The sequence below is a fragment of the Meles meles genome, chromosome 3, assembly GCF_922984935.1.
Source record: "Meles meles chromosome 3, mMelMel3.1 paternal haplotype, whole genome shotgun sequence".
NCBI lineage: Eukaryota > Metazoa > Chordata > Mammalia > Carnivora > Mustelidae > Meles > Meles meles.
In genome coordinates this window covers 110,454,221-110,474,387 of record NC_060068.1, presented here as the reverse complement: position 1 = coordinate 110,474,387, position 20,167 = coordinate 110,454,221, and the positions used below count along the sequence as shown (strand labels likewise).

The 20,167-nt window shown below is 39.8% G+C and overlaps 2 protein-coding genes across 4 annotated transcripts in view; both read left to right on the top strand.

Moving 5' to 3' along the window:
- The window catches only part of DDX46 (DEAD-box helicase 46), a 67,387-nt gene extending 61,688 nt beyond the window's left edge, over positions 1 to 5,699 (top strand). For both annotated transcript variants that reach the window (XM_045999733.1, XM_045999734.1), the window contains 2 exons: positions 2,193 to 2,266; positions 4,289 to 5,699. In XM_045999733.1, the coding sequence (XP_045855689.1) occupies positions 2,193 to 2,266; positions 4,289 to 4,336 (122 nt within the window). In that variant the 3' untranslated portion in view covers positions 4,337 to 5,699. The remainder of the gene's footprint in view (positions 1 to 2,192; positions 2,267 to 4,288) is intronic.
- Positions 5,700 to 11,651: 5,952 nt separating this feature from the next.
- On the top strand, positions 11,652 to 19,901 carry C3H5orf24 (chromosome 3 C5orf24 homolog). Of its 2 annotated transcripts, none has more exons than XM_046000737.1 (2): positions 11,652 to 11,973; positions 18,642 to 19,901. In XM_046000737.1, exon 2 carries the CDS (start codon positions 18,645 to 18,647, stop codon positions 19,209 to 19,211), a length of 567 nt encoding a protein of 188 aa, XP_045856693.1. In that variant the 5' UTR covers positions 11,652 to 11,973; positions 18,642 to 18,644; the 3' UTR covers positions 19,212 to 19,901. The 2 variants fall into 2 exon arrangements, with proteins under 2 accessions (XP_045856693.1, XP_045856692.1); XM_046000736.1 differs by lacking the exon at positions 11,652 to 11,973 and adding an exon at positions 12,252 to 12,391.
- The last annotated feature ends 266 nt before the right edge of the window (positions 19,902 to 20,167 follow it).

The window sequence follows — 20,167 nt, the reverse complement described above, 5'->3', positions numbered from 1 at the left end:
ACCTATCTTTTATTTTTTTAATTTTTATTTTCTTTTCTTTGTTTATTTTGAATATTTGGCCAGGGAGGGGAGTTGTGGGGCAGAGGGAGAGAGAGAGTCTTAAGGAGGCTGCACAGTCAGCGCAGAACCTGACGTGGAGCTTGATCTCATGACCCTCAGATCATGACCTGAACTGAAACCAAGAGTCAGATCCTTAATCGACTGAGCCACCCAGCTGGCCCTCTTTTTTAGCTTTTGTTTATTTATTATTATTTTATTTATTTATTTATTTTTGGTGTGTGCTACCTATCTAGACTTACCTGCTCCCTGACATTGTCCCTTGGCTTTAGATCCCTCCACGCTACCCTTCATGGCTCTCTCATCTCCAGGTCTCCTTTACTTCTGGTCCATATTTCCACTGGCCTTAACTGACATTTCCAGCTAGATGTCACATGAGCACTTGAAGTACAGCAGTCTCAGAATTGAATTTCAGCTACCATCAGTGCTGATAATACCTGTTTTTCCTCTTGGATTTAGTATTTGCTTTATTCTTACTTTATTTGCTTCTCAACTCTTAGCCATTTAACTCTGCCTGGAGAACTGAGAGAGAGGTTTTTGTAAGGAATGTTATTTAGAAGTCATTCTGATAGACAGCTTCCTACCTTCTCATTCTGTTATAGTATCTTTATAAGTTTGTTTTTCTAACAGTCTGCAAGATCATAAAGAGCATGAATGAGTTCTTTGTGTAATGAATCTCTCAGTCTATATCACACATGGTGGGAACTTCATATTTCTTGAATTAAAATAACTGAATGAATGAATGTCTCCAGACTCCCTCATCCTCTAGGCTATCTTGCTGTGTTCTTTTGCACTCTTTCCCAACCACAGTATACCTCTCAGTAATTAAGCATGCCCTTTTTTTTTCTTTTTTAAAGATTTTATTTATTTCTTTGACAGACAGAGATCACAAGTAGGCAGAGAAGCAGGCAGAGAGAGAGGAGGAAGCAGGCTCCCTGCTGAGCAGAGAGCCCGATGTGGGGCTCGATCCCAGGACCCTGAGATCATGACCTGAGCTGAAGGCAGAGGCTTAACCCACTGAGCCACCGAGGTGCCCCAGCATGCCCTTTTTTCCCCCTAACTTATTTATTTAAGAGAGAGAGAAGGAGGGAGAGAGAGAGAGAGAAGCAGGCTCCCCACTAAGCAGGGAGCCTGATGAGGGGCTTGATCCTAGGACCCTGGGATCATGACCTGAGCTGAAGCAGACACTTAACCGGCTGAGCCACCCAGGCACCCCTAAGCATGCCTTTCCTAATTTGTACCATTGCACATGGGATTCCCTTCATAAAATATTCCATGGCATCACTTCTCCTTTAACTTGGGTAGTCCTCTACCTTAGGGAATATAATAATTGTCCAATAAGTATTTATTAAATAAATGAACCAAGGAGTTTATATTTCTCTTCGACTTTTTTTCTTAGTCTCTTTTGGACAAAGTATTAATCATATTTTCTTTGCTCTTTTTAATCATACCAAGAACTCTTCTTTTTTTTTTCTCTTAAGATTTATTTATTAATTTGGGGGAGAGAGCACGAGCAGGAGGGGCAGAGGGAGAGCAAGAGAAGATCTCAAACAGACTCCCTGCTGAGTGTGGAGTAGGATGAGAAGCTTGAGCTCATGACCCTGCGATCATGACCTGAATCGAAACAAGAGTTGTACACTTAACTCCAGGCACCCCACTCTCCTCCCCTGCCACCAAGAACTCTTAACACCACATGTAATGTGATCTCATTGGTTATATTTGAAACTCTAAAAGGAATCAGAATAATAAGCAGCCATTATATAATGTGGATGATGTTCCACCAGGTTCTGAAAGGCTATATTGGCAGGCAGTACAGTGTTTTTAAAAGTCATCTATAGGGGCACCTCGGTGGCTCAGTCGTTAAGTGTCTGCCTGCCTTCAGCTCAGGTCATGATCCCAGGGTTCTGGGATTGAACCCTGCATTAGGCTCCCTGCTTAGTGAGAGGTCTGCTTCTCCCTCTCCCACTCTTCCTGCTTGTGTGCCCTCTCTTGCTGTGTCTCTCTCTGTCAAATAAATAAATAAAATCTTTTTAAAAAGAAGTGATCTACAATATTTCCTATTGGATCTCCATGACATGGATAAACATCCAGTGTAATTCTAGTAATACAAATATCGCTTTCCTCTCATTCACCAGGTGCCAATGAACTGGCTGTGCAGAAAGCAAAGGCAGAAATCACCAGGCTTATAAAAGAAGAACTGATTCGGCTGGTGAGTGAAAACCTCAAAGACTTACTTATTTGTTTTAGTAAATATTTTATTGAACTATAATATAAATTCCGAAAAGTACCCAAGTCATAAACATATAGCTTGGTGAATTCTCACAAAGGAAGCACACTGATGTCATCTCTGTCCAGATCAAGAAACATAGTACAATACCAGCATTCGAGAAGTCACCCAAATACCACTCCTGTCACTATTCATCTCCCCCAAATGTAATAGTATTCTGACTTTTAACATGGTAGATTAGTTGCACCAATTTTTTTTTATAATTTTTTTTGTTTAGATTTTTTTTTTTTTTTTTTTTTTTTTAAAGATTTTATTTATTTATTTGACAGAGAGAGAGATCACAAGTAGGCAGAGAGGCAGGCAGAGAGAGAGGAGGAAGCAGTCTCCCTGCAGAGCAGAGAGCCCGATGCGGGGCTTGATCCCAGGACCCTGAGATCATGACCTGAGCCGAAGGCAGCGGCTTAATCCACTGAGCCACCCAGGCGCCCCTAGATTTTTTTTTTTAAGATTTTATTTATTTATTTGACAGAGAGAGATCACAAGTAGATAGAGAGGCAGGCAGAGAGAGAGAGAGGGAAGCAGGCTCCCTGCTGAGCAGAGAGCCCGATGCGGGACTCGATCCCAGGACCCTGAGATCATGACCTGAGCCGAAGGCAGCGGCCTAACCCACTGAGCCACCCAGGCGCCCAGTTGCACCTATTTTTGAACTCCATTTAAGTGGATTTGATTGCTGTGTATTCTTTCATATCTAATTTCTTTGGCTCAACATTACTTGGAGGAAATCCATGTTGTTGCATGTAGCAGTAATTAATTGTCTTTCATGGCTGTGTAGTATTTAATTTGTGAATATACCCACAATTTATGTATTGGACTTTGGGACTATTTTACTTTTTTGTTTTTATGACTAACACTTCTCTGAGCATTCCTTTTTCTTTCCCTTTTTTTTATTTGAGAGAGAGACAGCGTGGGGGCCCGGGGCAGAGGGGAAAGGAGAGGCAGTCTTAAGCAGACTCCACACTGAGTGTGAAATGACATTGAGCTTGGATCTCACAACCCTGAGATCATGACTGGAGCCAAAACCAAGAGTCAGATGCTTAACCAACTGAGTCACCCAGGCTGCCCTTCTCTGAGAATTCTTTCATGTCTCTTTTGTATTATCAGTATGCTTTTCTCTTGGGTATATACCTTGGAGTTGAATTGCTAGTTGTAGTGTAGATGTAGTTAGGTTTACGTAAGTTTTGCCAAATAATTTTCCAAAGAGGTTATGCCATGGAAAAGGCATCCTCTTCTAGATCACCTTCCCAAAGAAGGTGAACATATCCCTGTGTCTTTTTTTTTTTTTTTTAAGATTTATTTATTTACTTTGGAGAGCATGCATATGAGGCAGAGGAGGTGCAAAGGGAGAGAAGCAAACTCCCAGCTGAGTGTGAAGCTGGCCTCAGGGCTTGATCCTGAGATGAAATCAAAAGTCCAGATGCTTAACCAGCTGAGCCACCCAGTTGCCCCCATCTCTGTGTCTTTTGTGCCAGTTGAAGTTTGTAAGCTCCCTATAACATACACACTGGGTGAAGGCCCTTTGAAAGGACACTTTGTCCTTTCTCCACGAATGTGTTTTGGAGGCCTTTTCTACAATTCCCCTTACAGAACTTTCTTTGGGGTGATAAAAGGTTTAAAGAATAGAAGCTACACAAAATAGGAAGGAAGAAGAAAATTTTTTCTTTTTTTGGAAAACAACCTTTGATTCAAGGGCTTTTAAGATTCTTTCAACAAGAAGTGATAAAGAACCTTGATGCCACCACCATTAGTTGGTTCAAAACTGCTGTCTAAGAGTAGTCACATGAACACAGATGATTGGTTATTGAAGAGTTTTTTCTTCCTCAGTATAATACTAACATTTTCTGTTCAAAATATCTGATAATGCTGTAAGTTTGGAAAGGAAATGTCTTTGACATGTATTTTTTCTTCCTTTGCTTTTTCTGATTATGCACCTTTTTTCTCTTTTAGCAAAATTCATACCAACCAACAAATAAAGGAAGATACAAAGTCTTATAATACATCCGGAAAAAACTTTTTACTTGTGCTGGTCTGTGACACATGTTGCAGTTGTTGTCTTCAGTTTACAATGTATTGTAAATTAAGATTTTTAAAATTCTGTCTTGCTGATTTTTTTTTTTAAATATATGAAACCAGTATTTGCTAAAGAAATCTTCTTTCAGTAACCACCAGAATTATCAAACTGTATTTAAAGCAGGCCTGTTTTCCGTGTATTATGTCCTTTAACGTAAACTTTAAATATCAATATTTTAAATACCTGGCTAATATTCCAGAAGTTAAAAAATGGAAATATTTGGACTTTCTATTGACAGTAATAAAGTATACAAGTCACTAAGGGGCTCTTCACCTTATCCTCTTGAAATGAAATTGTGATCATCTTCTCAAAAAAAGGTAAAATTCTCTAATTTTGTGTCCGTGCCCCTGCCCCCAGCTTAAATCTTACTTGACTCCATGGAACAATATGAACTGGACTTAAGAATGTTATAATAGAATTTTTATAAAATGTTTCAGTTTTTGTTTCAATTTTATCATCATAAATGGGCAATAGTTGGACTGCTCTTTCGTTTTGTAAAATTAAATATTTGTAGTATAAGAGTTTTTTGCATTTCTTTACACTGCAAAGAGTTTTAGTATTTCCTCCTCTTAGGTTTACCCTCACAACCTCCAGCTCTGTGTCTAGCTACTAAATCTTTTTTAATCTTCCAAAAAGAAAGTGATTTGTAGCCTAGAAATATTGTTTCCTTTTCCCCCCCAAAAGTGTTTGTTTATACATCTGTACATAAAAACACAGTAATTTTAATCCACATTTTCTCCAGGATTATTGAGTAGGTTATGAATTTTCTTTCTTAAAAAATTTCCAGCATAATGGTACCTGTGTTGTAGACTTAAATTTAAGCATCTCTCAGTGAAATTTAACTCATGGGAGTCATAAATTATATTTTTGACCCCTCAGATATATTTCCTGAATATTCTAACTTAAAATGTTGTAATTGGATCACCCAATATTCTTTTCAAGATTCCTGGTATATTAGAACTTTGTATTGTTGTCACCTCTTGAAAAAAAGAAAATAGCCAGGAATTAAATAGATATGTCTTAAATTAAGAGAGACAGAAGTTTCTGAATATTCTTGACTTTAGAGTTTTTTAGAAAGAAGAAAATAAAACATACTAAAATCATACTGAGTACATTAAGTGGTTAAAATGACAAGGAGTATCAATCATTTCTTCAGTATAGTTATGCTTATTGAAAAACTAAGATGGATATTCTTAGATTCCTTTCATATCTACTTTCTTTCTTAGAAGAAGAAAACAAACAAGACACATGGTAACAGGAGAACCAAATAAATCATTTACTCTGAAATGCGGTCATCTTGGGTTACTTTTCCTTTCCTTTTATTTATTTGTATTTTTATTACCTAGTGTTTTTTTTTTTTTTTGGATAGAATAATGTGGCAGTCTCACATTGGTACAATTGGTGCTCCCTTCAGCCTCCTGGATCACTTTGAGATTCAGAGTTTTACATCATTTTAGCATTACTACCTTTATGTTTGTATATCTTGTTGTAATAAAACACTGATAATATTTTGTCCTAAAGTGAAACACATTTCTCTGTTAAAACATTTTTTAGTGTCACACTGACTCTTTGATTTTTAAAATCAGAATGATGTACAGACTAAATTGTTTTTTAATGCAGTATCAATATCTGCTCATGTTTTCTAAATTCCTTATAAAATAAAGTTAATTCAACCTACAATTTCCAAAAATTATCTCTGCTGAAATGTTTTATGCTGTTGCTCTAATTTTATTTACATTGGTAGGTCTGTGAAAGAAGTATTGTACTCTGTATCTTTATTAAAAATTCTGGCAGCCCTATGGCTCAGAATATACAGTTCTATCCAAAAATATCTTCCTGAAGAAGGCTCTTAGTCTTAGATTTTGTTTGCATTATCTATCTATCTATATATATAATATATAAAATACAGGCAATATGTGAAATAATAGTTCATGTGCTAGTTGGCATTTTGTTACAGTGCACTCGTTTTACAAAATGGAAATACAGAATTTAACAATGATGGCTAAGTTCTTTCCAAGTCATTGTAGAGACTTTATTATTTGATATGTTTCATGTCTTACCAGCCTCATTGGTGTACAGATGGTGGTCAGCTGGGAGTCACAGTGCACCTGAGACCGCAGTCCTTCCTCTGAGGCAGGCAGCCTGGACATGTGAAGTTGTTTGAGTAGAACCAGCTCTTAAGTACCTGGGATTTATAAATCCTATAAAGCCAGCTATGGGATGTTTCTAAATAGTATATTAGCACTGTAAGGATCACAGACTAGAAAGCAAAACCTCCACAGTTGTAACTTAGCTATGTGTGAACTCTTTTCCCTGTGGTGCCTTCCTTTCCTTTATAAAACTATCCGCTGAGGTCATTTACTAACAGATAACATAGTGCTTAAGACAGGAACTGGGGGGAAAATGGTAGTTGAATTCTAAGATAAAAAGCTACACTTTGTTTACTAAAATGTTCTATTTTTGTTACTTTATTGATGATGGATGCAAAGCTCTTATAGTAGGCAAGACTTCTAAGTAGCCAGCCCAGGGTGATCCTTGAGATCAGACGCTTCCTCTTGGCTTGCAATCTGGAGCTACTAGTTCTTCAGTTTGGTACATAGTTTTAAGAATTGAAATATGCTGGTATTTTTTTGTGCCTTCTGCTTCTGGCACAAAAAGGTGAAGTTAAGATGGGTATGTAAATATAAAGACAAAAGAGTGAATGAATATGTGTGGAGGAGTGGAGGGGATGTCTTTTTATTCATTTTCGGTGATATAATCATCAGAAAACCTTAATAAGATCTCCCTTGAGTGGGCTCTTTGGCTTGGGAATATGATCAGCATCTTACTGCTTAATGTTAGGCAAGTTCTTCAGAGCTAAAGATGGCTACCTTTCCCTCCCTAGTTAAAGATCCCCTGGTGTTTTCAATTACAGCTATTTGAAGGTCATTTTTTTTTTACCCTCCTGTATCAACGTATAATTTTCCTCAGGCAGGAATCCAAGTAGAAATACAGAGAAAAATTGTAAACAAACGTTTTCTTTGCAAAATCCCTACAATATCCGTGATCTCACCTTTATAGTGTCTTCTGACTAAGCTGGTATTTGTGTACTTGTAAGTGCATACTGTCAAATCACATGACTGGAGAGGAATTTACTTTTTTTTCTTTTTTTTTTAAGATTTTATTTTAAAATAATCTCTTCACCCAGTGTGGGGCTCGAATTCACAACCCTGAGATCAAGAGTTGTGTGCTCCACGGACTAAGCCAGCTAGGTAGGTACCCTGAGGAATTTACTTTTGATTATTTTTCTTGACTTTACTCTTCTTCAGATATGGCTTCAGTTTATAGAAGTTCATGATTTTGAAGGTCTAGGCTTTCAAAATAAATTCTAACTTTGCATTAACCTTGGGGAGGAAAAAAGTATGAAATAAAAAAATAAAGTTTTAACAGTCCTTTGGAAATCTGGAGCTCAGAGTTACCCTTTCAGATATTATTAGGATTACTGTAAAAGCTAGAGTTTCAGAATGAAAAAATTCCTAACCATTTTTTTAAAGATTTTATCTATTTATTTGACAGAGATCACAAGTAGGCAGAGAGGCAGGCAGAGAGAGAGGAGAAAGCAGGCTCTGCGCTGAGCAGAGCGCCCGATGTGGGGCTCGATCCCAGGCCCTGGGATCATGACCCAAGCCGAAGGCAGAGGCTTTAACCCTCTGAGCCACCCAGGTGCCCCCCTAACCATTTTTAATATATGAAAATAATGTGATCGTTCATGTTTTGAATATGAGACCCTTTTCACAGTTTTACCTATTATGGAATAAAAAAATTGTGAGTATTCAGTATGAAAGATGGGCTTTTTTGTCCACAGAAGAAGCGTATCATTTTAACTTGCACTTGGTAGTAGATGGATTTCTAGCAGCTTATCAACTCCAGGCATTTCTTAGCAGCCTTGGATTTAATGTGTCTGTGGCCTTTATTTCTGAATTCCTAGTGGGTGCTCAGGTGCCTGGGTCCTGCAGTTCAAGTATTCCTCCCCCCCACCCCCGCAGTTCAAGTATTCTTGAAGGCATTATTTACTCTGTGCTTTTGCCTGTGGAAGTCTTTTGAAAGCTGAGACCCCTAGAACTGTATTTTGACTTTGCAAAAAGAGTCTTTTTTTATCTTCCAAGCCAGCCCAGGGCCCACATCACCGATTTGGAAAGCTTGATGGAAAGAGCAGGGGAATGAACGCCTGGGAGTTTCAAGGAGAACACAAGTTCCTCTAAAATTTTAGGGGTCTAGTGCTGATATTTAAGTGTGTCTGGGGTGGTAATGATTCTGTGATACATGTTCAAGTTTGAAAACTACTGATAAAATCTTCACTTTTGTTCTTGGATTTTGACTGCCTGTGATCTAACGTGGTGGTCTCCAAAGTGGGGCACATGTATAGTAAGCCATTTGGAAAGCAAGAAGAAAATACTAGAGCTATTTGTGTTACTTTTAAAATCTCATCCTTTAAGTTGTTTTTTTAAATATATTTATTTCAGAGAGAGTGCTTGTGAGCTGGGGGAGGGACAAAGAGAGAGGGGGAGAATCCTCAAGCTGACTCCCCGCTGAGCACAGAGCCAATCCCAGGATCCTGAGATCAAGAGCCAGACACCCATCTGACTGAGCCACCCAGGCGCCCCATCCTTTAAAAAATTTTTTAGTAGCTTTTATAATATGTTGTTTCACGACATGTTGTGTTTAAATATATTGGTTACAACATTGGTAAAACAGTTCACACACATAATTATAAATACATTTACTATATTGGGGTACCTGAACAACTTGAGGCAGGTTCCTTAAATGCTTTAAAATGTTTGCTTTTTTATATGTAAATAGGTGTGATAATATCTTTCTTCAGGTTGTTGTGAGGATGAGGTGAAATAGAACATTTAAAACACATAAAGATAGTGCCTGGCTTATGGTAAGCATCCAGTAAGTATCAGTACTATTACCATTACAATGAGTATGGGTTTTTTCATGCTCTCTTTCCTTATTGCTCTTACTTTCAATTTTGCTATAAGCTGTATACCTAGTGAGGACAGTCCATGGCTACTGATAAACTAACGTCAAGAAAGTAACATTCATTTTTTCTTCGTGTATCTTTCAGTTCAAGTGAAAGTATTTAGGAACATTTATTGCCACAGTTCAAAGGTCTCTGGAGACAGCCAGCTCCTGGCTCTAGACAAATATTTCCTGTTATGGCCTTCCTTTTGCATGTGTACAGCCACCATTTATCATTCAAAAATCTTATAAGCTGGTCATCTGTCTATCTGATCTGGCCTGCCCAGAGCCAGGCTGAAGCTGTTGGAAAAGGAATGAAGAATGTTGGATCAAGTTTATATTGTATTTCAAGGGTATATACTTTTGAAGAAGAAACATTGGTTGATAAGTCCGAGTGTGACATTTCAAAGTATGCTCTTGTTGCTCCTTAAGTGATGATAAATGGCTTTGCTCTTGAAAAAGCCTCTACATTCAGGACTAGTTGTTACATTTTATCTGTGTGTACTGTAGCACCTCATTAAGGCCAACCTGAGATGATTATGAGAAAACAACAAATTACTGCATTTAACATTATATTCTGACTATCAGCTTGCATTTTTGTCTACCTCACCAGACTCTAAACTCCCTGAGGTCAGGGACCCTGTTAGTCCTGTATCCCCAGGACTTTGCATTCAGTAAATATATGTTGAATTGAGTAGTTGCTTGTCCAAAATCATATAGCTAATAAGTAGTAGACCTAGATTTAAATCTGTCTCTATCTTTACCCATTAGCTCGTTTAATTTCTTATCCCTGCAAGGAGGACATTGTCTTCATTTCACACAGGGAACTTCTGGAAAGAACAGTGACTTGCCCAAGGTACCATAGGAGACAAATGGCAGAGAGGCATTCAAACCAAGCAATGTCTGACTTCATCTGTTATTCTGGCTACCTCTCCATTGGACTTGCAAATCATCGGACCTCATTAGGACAAAAGTTTCTGTTTCTTAAGTGGTTTTATGTACAAATGCCATTTCAGACCAAAATACAGTTACGGATCTGGAATAGTCATGGTATGGGAGTGCTAGAGTGCATTTTCAAATGCCAGTTCAAGAATAAAAAAGAGGACTTGAGAAAACCTGTTTTAATGTTTTTTTTGGAAGAGTACTTAATATGTCCTCCAATCTGTACGTATTTTAGCTGTCTTCTACATTGGTATTTTCCTTTTATGTATGAATAGTACTGGTCTAATCAGTTCTCTTTTGTATTATTTCATAGAAGTAATGAGTCAGAATATTTAGAATTGTAGTTAGGGAACTATGCCTGCCAGAAAATGAATGGACTCGCTTGTTTAATGTACTGTATTTGGTTTTCCTGTTGCTCCTGTCTTTTCTACAGGCAGCAGTGCCTGAACAAGTGCTGTGCTCAAAGCAGAACTCAGTGCTCAGAATTACCTCCTCAAACAGTCTTCACTGCAAAGGCAAAAAGGAGAAACACCACCCCTAGCCTCTTAGCACTACCTAGTAAAGGGTCTTCTCCTTGGTAGTCTTCCTAATTCTGGATCCTATCCTTTCTAGCATATTCGAATTCACAGCGTGAAGAACTGGGGAAACCAGCCCCTTTAAGTGGCTTGTATGTGATGACTGATAGGCTAGAAATTTCACAATAACTATATAAAGGGGGTGATTTTGTAAGCAAACTACTTCTAGTCCCAGTCCTTGTGATGGTGTAATGAAGAATATGGCAGTTCTGAGGTCATGAGTGTAAAAACTGTAAAAAATTATAACATGTCCCACAAAATGCAGCTTTTCATTATTACATGATCCTAGAGTTGAGGGTCCAGTAGCATTATTATTATTTGAATTTTACCCATTTTGTTAGCAGGTGGAGGTCTCACTCCACCTATCCATAACCAGTAAAGGGCAGAAGCTAAGTCCTTTCAACATGTTTTGGAAAGCATCTGACACATTAGGCATTAATCTTTGCCAACAGCGATTAAAAGCACACTTTCTGGAATCACACAGCTGGATTCAAATCCTGACTCCTGTAATCTAAGTAATGGGGTCAAGTAGGAATTCCAACATCACAAAATTGGGGTGAAACATCAATCCTGTAAGCAAGTTATAACCCCTCGACCCGCACTATCTGCATCACAGCCTGAGCCTCGCGGGCCTAAGCCCCGCCCCCGAGCCGTCTCCACGACGCGCAAGCGCAGCCTGGCTCTGCCGGCTACCCTCCCTAGGCTTGCGTGCTGGCCGTCGGCGGGAGATTGGGTCTCGCGATGTGCGTGTGCGTGTGCGTGCGCGGCCCTTGCGAGCTCGCGCACGCCTCTCCTCGCAGTTCTGGGCTGTGGCGGCCTCTTCCTCTTGCGTTGGGGGCAGGACCCTGAGCGGTGGCCGCGGCGAGAGCTGGGAGCCAGCGTCCACTTCGCCGCCACCACCCTCGCTGCCTGCCTCTCTGACTTGTGCTCTTCGTGCAGTGCAGAGGCGACGGTCTGGGAAGGGAGCGGCCTCGGCGTCAGGTTCCCAGCTGATGGGCAACCCTTGGGCTCGCTGAGGGGCCGGGCTACCAGCAGCTGAGGTAGGTGGGTGCGCGGGGGTTTGTCAGTCTGGCTCAGAGCAGAGTTGGGGCGGCGGGAGCTCGTGGAGAAGGTGAAGAGGCAGCGAGAACCGGCGCCCAGCCTGCGGGTGCGAAGAGGTCTCCGACCCTCGTCTGAGGAGGGGCTCTGGCCCAGCCCGCAGCGAGAGGAGGGGCCCCGGACGTAGCCTGCTCGTCCCTCGGCGTGGAGCCATTATTGGGGGGAACTGCCTCCGGCGGGGGGGAGGGGTCACCCTTTCTTTCTTTGAGAGGTCAAAATTAGCAGTCTTCCCTGTCCGTCGTTAAATTAAAGCCTGCCGGCTTTGAGATGGACGTCTCGATGGAGTGGCCTGTGGACTTTTGCCGTTTGTAGAACTCCCAAGTGCAAGGATAGCGGGCTATGAATTTTGGTTGTTGGAGGGTACGCGACTCTTTCTCTGGTGTGGGCGTGTATCTTCTGCAAAGTTGTTAATGTTAATGCATTAATAATTGCTTTTGGTTATAACAGCTAATACATTTTCAAACGCCTCTTGTTAAAAAAGGATTCTGGTACGGGGGAAACTGCGCCGTGGGGGCACAATTAAGGGGTAGAGAGAAGACAAAGAAGGCCGTTATTTATGATCTGTCGTATCAAAACTTTGTGTGGTGGGACAGGCTGCATGGCTTTTGGCATTTATTTTGGCTGTTGCTGAATAGATTTTCTGAGTAACGTGGGTCACAAATGGACTTTTATTTAGAATTATAAAAACACATATGATTCTATATTATCGTTACAACCCAAATGACCTGAAATAAATCTGAGAATTGTTTGATCTTTGGAAGAGACCACAACTTGGATATCTTGAAAGGAAGATTTTCTCCGTGTTTAGAAAGCTTCAGGAGTGCTTTGTGAAGTTAATAAAAATAGCCATAGTTCTTTATGTTGGCAGTAATGAGTACCACATTCAAGAAAAGGGAAAATAATTATTTCGTAAAGAATGGCTCACCCAGAGACTTCCGAGTTTAAACACAAAACAGCATCAAAGATAGCAAGTTTTAATGTGTGCTTTTTTTCCCCCCCTTAAAGATTTATTTATTTTAGGGGGCGGGGGAGGGGCAGAGGGAGCGAGAATCAGAAGCGGACTCCCCGCTGAGTTTGGAGCCGGACGCTGGGGCTCAGTCCCACGACCCAAGCGGAAATCAGCAGTTTCTCAACCGACTCAGCCTCCCAGCCGTTCCAGTGTGTGCTTTAAAAATTCTAATTTAGTCATAGTTGAAATAGATAGAAGTTCTTAGTTGACTCCCTTATATTCAGTGAACTATTTTTAAAGGTAATTAACCTTTGATAGGCTACACGTTCAGTTATGTAACTCTTGGCTTTCGTTCAGTCCAAACTTTATAGAAATGAATTCATTCTCTCTAAAATGTGGCCTGCATACTTTCATTGAACTCTGTACTGTGTTATGGGAAGACTCTTAGAAGAAAGAACAGTATGCCGCCAAGCCCTGAAGTAGGAGACGTTATAATAAGTGTAGGATTAATTAATGCTTGTATATATAAATACTGCTTACAAACATATATATCTTGTGTATGTGTGTGTAGATGATGATGCACAAAAGGATCTAATGCTGTTGATTCCCATCTGAAAAGGTGAACTTCAAAGGAGAAAGGGTGGGTTTTAACTCTGTTTCCTTTTTAGTTAACTACATCAGTAACTGTCATAGTAGATTAATTTCTTTTCCAACTTTTTTTTTTTTTAAGAGAAATGGAGAGCTCGGGGTGTGGGTGAGCAGAATGGGGAGGGGCAGAGGGAGAAAGAAACTTAAAAGCAGGCCCCACACCCAGCTTGAAGCCCCACACCTGGTTTTATCTCAAGATCCTGAGATCTGGACCCTAGTGAAATGAGCTACCCAGGTGCCCCTCTTTTCTAGCGTCTTAATCAGTTATTGAGTAAGCGCAATACTGTACTGATTTTTTTTACTGTAGTGGGGAAGGAAAACATAGAACATGTAGAAGACTTGCCCTTAGAAGTGTTCCTTAAGGGGCACCTGGGTGGCTCAGTGGATTGAGCCGCCGCCTTCGGCTCAGGTCATGATCTCAGGGTCCTGGGATCGAGCCCCACGTCGGGTTCTCTGCTCCGCAGGGAGCCTGCTTCCTCCTCTCTCTCTGCCTGCCTCTCTGCCTACTTGTGATCTCGCTCTCTGTCAAATAAATAAATAAAATCTTAAAAAAAAAAAAAAAAGAAGTGTTCCTTAAGTCAGTGCCTCACTGTTTTTCCATTGGAATAAACAACTGTACTCCTGTTTTGTGTTCTAGTGCTAAGAACAGTGTTTTGCATGGACTTGGCTCTCAATAAATGTGAGCCATGTCAGAACTAAATTAACATAATACAAACCAAATGCCTGAATTCCTGGAGAAGATTAAAGGAATTGGTGAGGGGTGCTTTTCTTTTCTTTTTTTTTAATTACAGGTCTACTTTTTAAATAGTGTGGGCGTTTTTTTGTTGTTTGGGGTTTTTTTGTGTTTTTTTTTTTTTTTCAGTGTTTGTTGGTATCTGAGTAGAAGATACATGGCCACATCTTTCTAAGCTGGCTCTGTATCCTGAGTGCTAATATGTGGTGAGTGTTCTGCTAAATTCAGAGGAAGTAAAGTTAAGGGAAGTAAGATCCAGAGGAAAGGTTTTGGTAAATTAATGATAGGAACTTAAAAGGCATAAAATGTAAAGCACTGAAATAGACTGTAGGAAGAAACATTTTCTTCCTTTACTGTCAGTGCTGGTTATAGAAGGGAACTTGTACCTTTCTACCTCTTTTTGCTAGAGCTTTCCGTTCAGCAGGGTGATTTCTGAATGATAAAATTGAAAAGGGGGTCACTTTTTCTCTTAAAATCTTCTCAGAGGTCTGTGTTTATCTTTGTTTTTGCATGTGGTCTCTAGTCCAACTTTATTGGCAATAAACTAGTATTTTGATTCCTGTGAAATTCCTGTTTATATGTCTCAATTAGTTTATAACTTCAAGGGGAAAGGAATGTGGTTGGTCCCTTCACAAATTCCAACGTTAGCTTTTCTTCAGTTTGGAAAATAAATCTGTTTGACTGTAGATGTTATCAACAGAAAGATTTTGTGGATATTTGGAGAAGTATGAGCGAAAGAGGTGAATAAAAAACAAGAATATGGGGCGCCTGGGTGGCTCAGTGGGGTAAGCCTCTGCCTTCGGCTGGGGTGGTGATCTCAGGGTCCTGGGATCAAGCCCAACATCCGGCTCTGCTCAGCAGGAAGCCTGTTTCCCCCTGTCTCTCTGCCTGCCTCTCTGCCTACTTGTGATCTCTGTCAAAATAAATAAGTAAAATCTTAAAAAAAAAATATTTTGTTTAATTAATTTATTTTTTAAAGATTTTATTTGACAGAGAGATAACACAGAGAGGGAATACAAGGAGTGGGAGACGGAGGAGCAGGCCTCCCACCAAGCAGGGAGCCTGATGCAGCGATCATGATCCCCACTCCGGGATCATGACCCAAGCCAAAGGCAGATGCTTAATGACTGAGCCACCCAGGTGCCCCTATTTTATTTTATTTTTAAAGATTTTATTTTTATTTGAGACAGAAAGAGCGTGAGAGTGAGGTGAGAAGCAGAGGGAGAAGCACACTCCCTGCTGAGCTGGGAGCCCTATGTGGGACTCCATCTGGGAGTCAAGCATCATGACTTGAGCTAAGGCAGACACTTAACCCACTGAGTCACCCACGTGCCCCAAAACAGGAATATTTTAAAGTGGGTCTTGGGTTTTCATTTTCGTATAGCTGGGTCATTCTCATGGTGAGCATGGTGAGGGATGAATTTTTACTCCACCCCCCCCCCCCCCCCAGCCCCAGAATATTTGGCAATGTATGGAGAAACTTTAGGTTGTCAAATTGGGAGGGAGAAGAAGAAAGTGTAGCTACTGACATCTAGTGGGTAGAGGCTAGGGGTGCTCCTAAGCATCTTAAAATACACAGGACACCCCCCCCCCCCAAGAATTATCTGACTCAAATGATAGTGCTATTATTGAGAAACCCTGATGTAGTCATATTATGCTGGAATTGTTGGTACTGATGTCAGATTACCTGAATTCCTGTTTGGCTTTACCATTTCCTAATGTGTGACCTTGGCAAATTGATAAAAATCCCTCCCATTTCTGTAAAATAGGGCTAATAATAGTATGTTCCTCATAGAGTTGTGTGGATTAAATCAGATACTGTGCAAAATGCCAACCTTATTACGTGACACATAGGAAATGTTCAAAAACTCAATTTTCAGCTAATATTACTACATTTGGAACACATCTTGATCTGTTTTTATTTCTGAGCTGAAATTAGAATTTGAGCTGGTGAAGTGATAATAACCTATTTCTAATTGTATCTTTGGGATTAAGCAAAGAATTACTCCTTTTAATATTTGTGTAATTCATTTAATTTGTTTTGTGTTCTCAAGTCTATAAGGCTTCTGCTGTAAACAAATGGCTTCTCATTGTGGATATTCTTCTTTTATAGTTAAGACTTTAAGCCAGCTCTGGGGCGCGTGGGTGACTCAGAGGGTTAAACCTCTGCCTTCAGCCCAGGTCATGATCTCAGGGTGCTGGGATCAAGCCCCACATCTGGCTCTCTGCTCAGCAGGGTGCCTGCTTCCCCCTCTCTGCCTGCCTCTCTGCCTACTGCCTACTTGTGATCTCTCTCTCTGTCAAATAAATAAAATCTTTAAAAAAAAAAAAAAAAGGACTTTAAGCCAGCTGGTGAGTAGCTCTGTATCTGTTGATTTTCAGTTCTGTGACTTGATTCCCATTTCCTTTTGCCTTTATAACTGAGGTTTTGGTGCGATTTTTACATGTATGGTATAGGCAAACATTAACAGCTTATGGGCTAGATCTTTTTTTTTTTTTTTTAATTTTTATTTTTTATTTATCCATTTGAGAGAGAGAGAGAAAGCATGAGAGGGGAGAAGGTCAGAGAGAAGCAGATTTCCTGTGGAGCTAGGAGCCTGTTGCAGGACTTGATCCTGTGACTCTGGGATCATGACCTGAGCCTTGAAGGTAGTCCCTTAACCAGCTGAGCCACCCAGGTGCCCAATGGGCTAGATCTTACTGTACACCTGTGACTCTTTTCTAAATCTGAATTGGAACCCTTATTTTTTTTTTTTTTACCTTATTGGAATATAATATTTTAGTTCACTCCACCCATTTTCTGGGGCGCCTGGGTGGCTGTCCGTTAAATGTCTCCCCTTGGTTTGGGTCATGATCCCGGGATCCTGGGATCAAGTCCGGAATCAGGGTCCTGGGATTGAGCCCCTCGTTGGTCTCCCTACTCAGTGCGGAGTCTGCCTTTCCTTCCCCTTCTCTGCCTCTCCCCCAGCTCATGCTCTCTCTCTCTCTGTCAGATAAATAAATAAAACCTTAAAAAAAAAAATTTTTTTTTCTGTGCGTCTAAATGATATGGCTGTTTAGGGCTGGCCTGTTACAGTACCGGTCATAATATATACTTTATATAAAGAGAAAAAAATCACAGGGATGTTTTCACAGACTAGACAGAGACTGGACTAGTTGTTAATTAGTCACAGGGCTCTTTTAAGGGAAGAAGATCCACACATATTATCAGGAAGAAATTGCGCAAGCAGCTTTTTGTCTTGATATTCACACCTTTAAAATAGGAAGTATTTTTGTTGATTGTTACCCATAGTTTTGTAGTGTAATTCTCAGTTGTATAAGTGTTGATTCATTTTAGCTAATGGAAACCTTTGTTCACCATTCCTATTCATACTTCCTCTGTTTGGATAGTTTGGGTTAAAAGTTTGTTTTTTGTTTTTTGGGATTAGGTGTTTTTTTTTTTAATAGATTAGTTAATTTAAAGGGAGTATCTTGAGAGATTGTGTTCTTTGCTTGGCACATTCCGTGATTTGTAAAGTGTAGCATACACTGAGGATCCTTTTTTTTTTAAGGTTTGTTTATTTGAGCAAGCAAGAGATCGAGAGCGCATGCGCGAGTGGGGGAGGGGAGGGTAGAGGGAAAGAATCTTAAGACCGACTCCCTGCTGAGCGCGGTGCCTGAAGCAGGCCCTCTGTCTCTAGACCCATGAGATTATGACCTCCGCCTAAGAGTAAGTTGCTTAACTGACGGAGCTACTCAAGCGCCCCTACACTGAGGGTTCTATATCAATAATAAATTATAAGGAAGAAGTGTCCACCTTGTGGCAACTGTGGCTAGATCAGAAGTGTATATGTGAGAAATAAAGGGCCAAAAAAAGATATTCTAAGAATGTTGGGCAAATTTAAAAAAAATACAGTTAATAAGAGTTCTTGTTTTTGTTGTTACTGTTTCAGGGTTTCATAATCTAGGAAAAAAGAACCTATAAAATGTAACAGATTTATTCCCTAGTTAGCCACTTTTCCAGTTCCTAAGCAGAGAACATTATGGCTACTAATGCGTAATATAGTTGAGTTATCTTGTGTGACTTATGTCCATACACTTGATTAAGTTGAGGAAAACAAGTATCTTTGAATCTGCTAATGTGTGTTTGTTTATAAGTGGTCTGGAGCCCTGCCTGTCAGTCTAATTTTAGGTAGCCTGCATCCGTTTTGGAAGACAGACTATTTTCCCACTGAATACTGTCATACAGGTATATATTTGTATATGTGTATTTATGCATATCTGTATTTTATTTTTGGTAGAAAATGATGCATCCTGTTGCCAGCAGTAATCCGGCTTTCTGTGGGCCTGGCAAGCCTTCCTGCCTCAATGAAGATGCCATGAGAGCTGCTGATCAGTTTGACATATATTCCTCCCAGCAAAGCAAATATAGCCACACAGTCAGCCACAAACCAATGGCTTGTCAGAGGCAAGACCCATTAAATGAAACACACTTGCAGACTACAAGTGGCAGAAGTCTAGAGATAAAAGATGAACTAAAGAAAAAGAAAAATCTCAACCGATCTGGTAAACGTGGCCGACCTTCAGGAACCACCAAATCCGCAGGATACCGTACCAGCACAGGCCGACCCCTGGGAACCACCAAAGCAGCTGGATTTAAAACAAGTCCAGGCAGACCTCTGGGTACAACTAAAGCTGCGGGATACAAAGTCAGCCCAGGGAGACCTCCAGGTAGCATTAAAGCTCTATCCCGTCTTGCTGATCTTGGTTATGGCTGTGGCACTGCTGCTTTTCCTTACCCTATGATACATGGCAGAGCAGTTCATGGGGTAGAGGAAACCAGCAGCGAAGTCAAGCCACCCAATGAGTGAATGAGGCAGGAAAGGAGGGCCAGGTTGAGAAGGAATATTGTGAATAATCCCAAAGCTTCTTGGTTTTATTTTGACATAGATGATTTTATGGCCTGGGCTTTCCAAATTTGTTTTCCTGTTTGATTTGTTTTCCTGCTTTTGCTCAGAAACTGCCATATGCTGACAGATGCACTCAGGGCATGAGCAGTGGCATTGTATTTGTATATAGGTTCAAGTGTAATACCTAAGTCATTTTTGCTTTTCCTTTAGAGTTCTGGTTGTGTCTCATATTTCATTAACTCCTTTTGGGCCATTCTAAGTAGATGCTTTATGTGCTAAACAACTGAAACCATTATACCTATTAGTTTGTGAAGTAAGCCTACAATATAATAAAGATAATATCCAAGGTATTTTTAACTGATGGAACAAAGCAAACTAATGATTCAGGATTACTTGAGGTAATGGCTGTGAGTTTTTGTAACATTTATTTTCATGAGACAGGACACATATTTGTATGCTTTGGCATTTCCATAGACTTCAGATGTTAACAATCTTTTAATGTTCTAGGTTTAAGCAGCAGAAGCTTATTTATTTTATTTTATTGATTTACATGGTATTAATTGATTTAACCATTATTCCTAAAAGAATTCTTGTGTTTGCCTTTCAACATTGATACGTTGTGTATCTTTTAATTGTCTGAGAGCATATATACCAAACACTACAAACAATTCATATTTACAGAAAAATTAAACTTTTTAAGAAAAACTGCACATTACATTTCTGGTGAAATATGCATTCTGAGAATAGCATACTTAATATAATAGAAAAAGAAACATTCTTAAGGTCTGCATGTAGCTGTAGTCACTACATTTTGCCTTTAAATATTTAGTTTTAAAGCATTATACTTAAAACATCTATTAATGTTGTTCATTTATTCAAAAATTTTTTAGTTTTTTCCTGAGAAATTGTCCCATTGC

Coding starts and splice junctions, on each gene's coding strand:
- C3H5orf24 (XM_046000736.1), top strand. CDS start 12,371: ATGAATTTTGGTTGTTGGAGG. Junction 12,392..18,641: donor TGAATTTTGGTTGTTGGAGG/GTACGCGACTCT, acceptor TATTTTTGGTAG/AAAATGATGCATCCTGTTGC.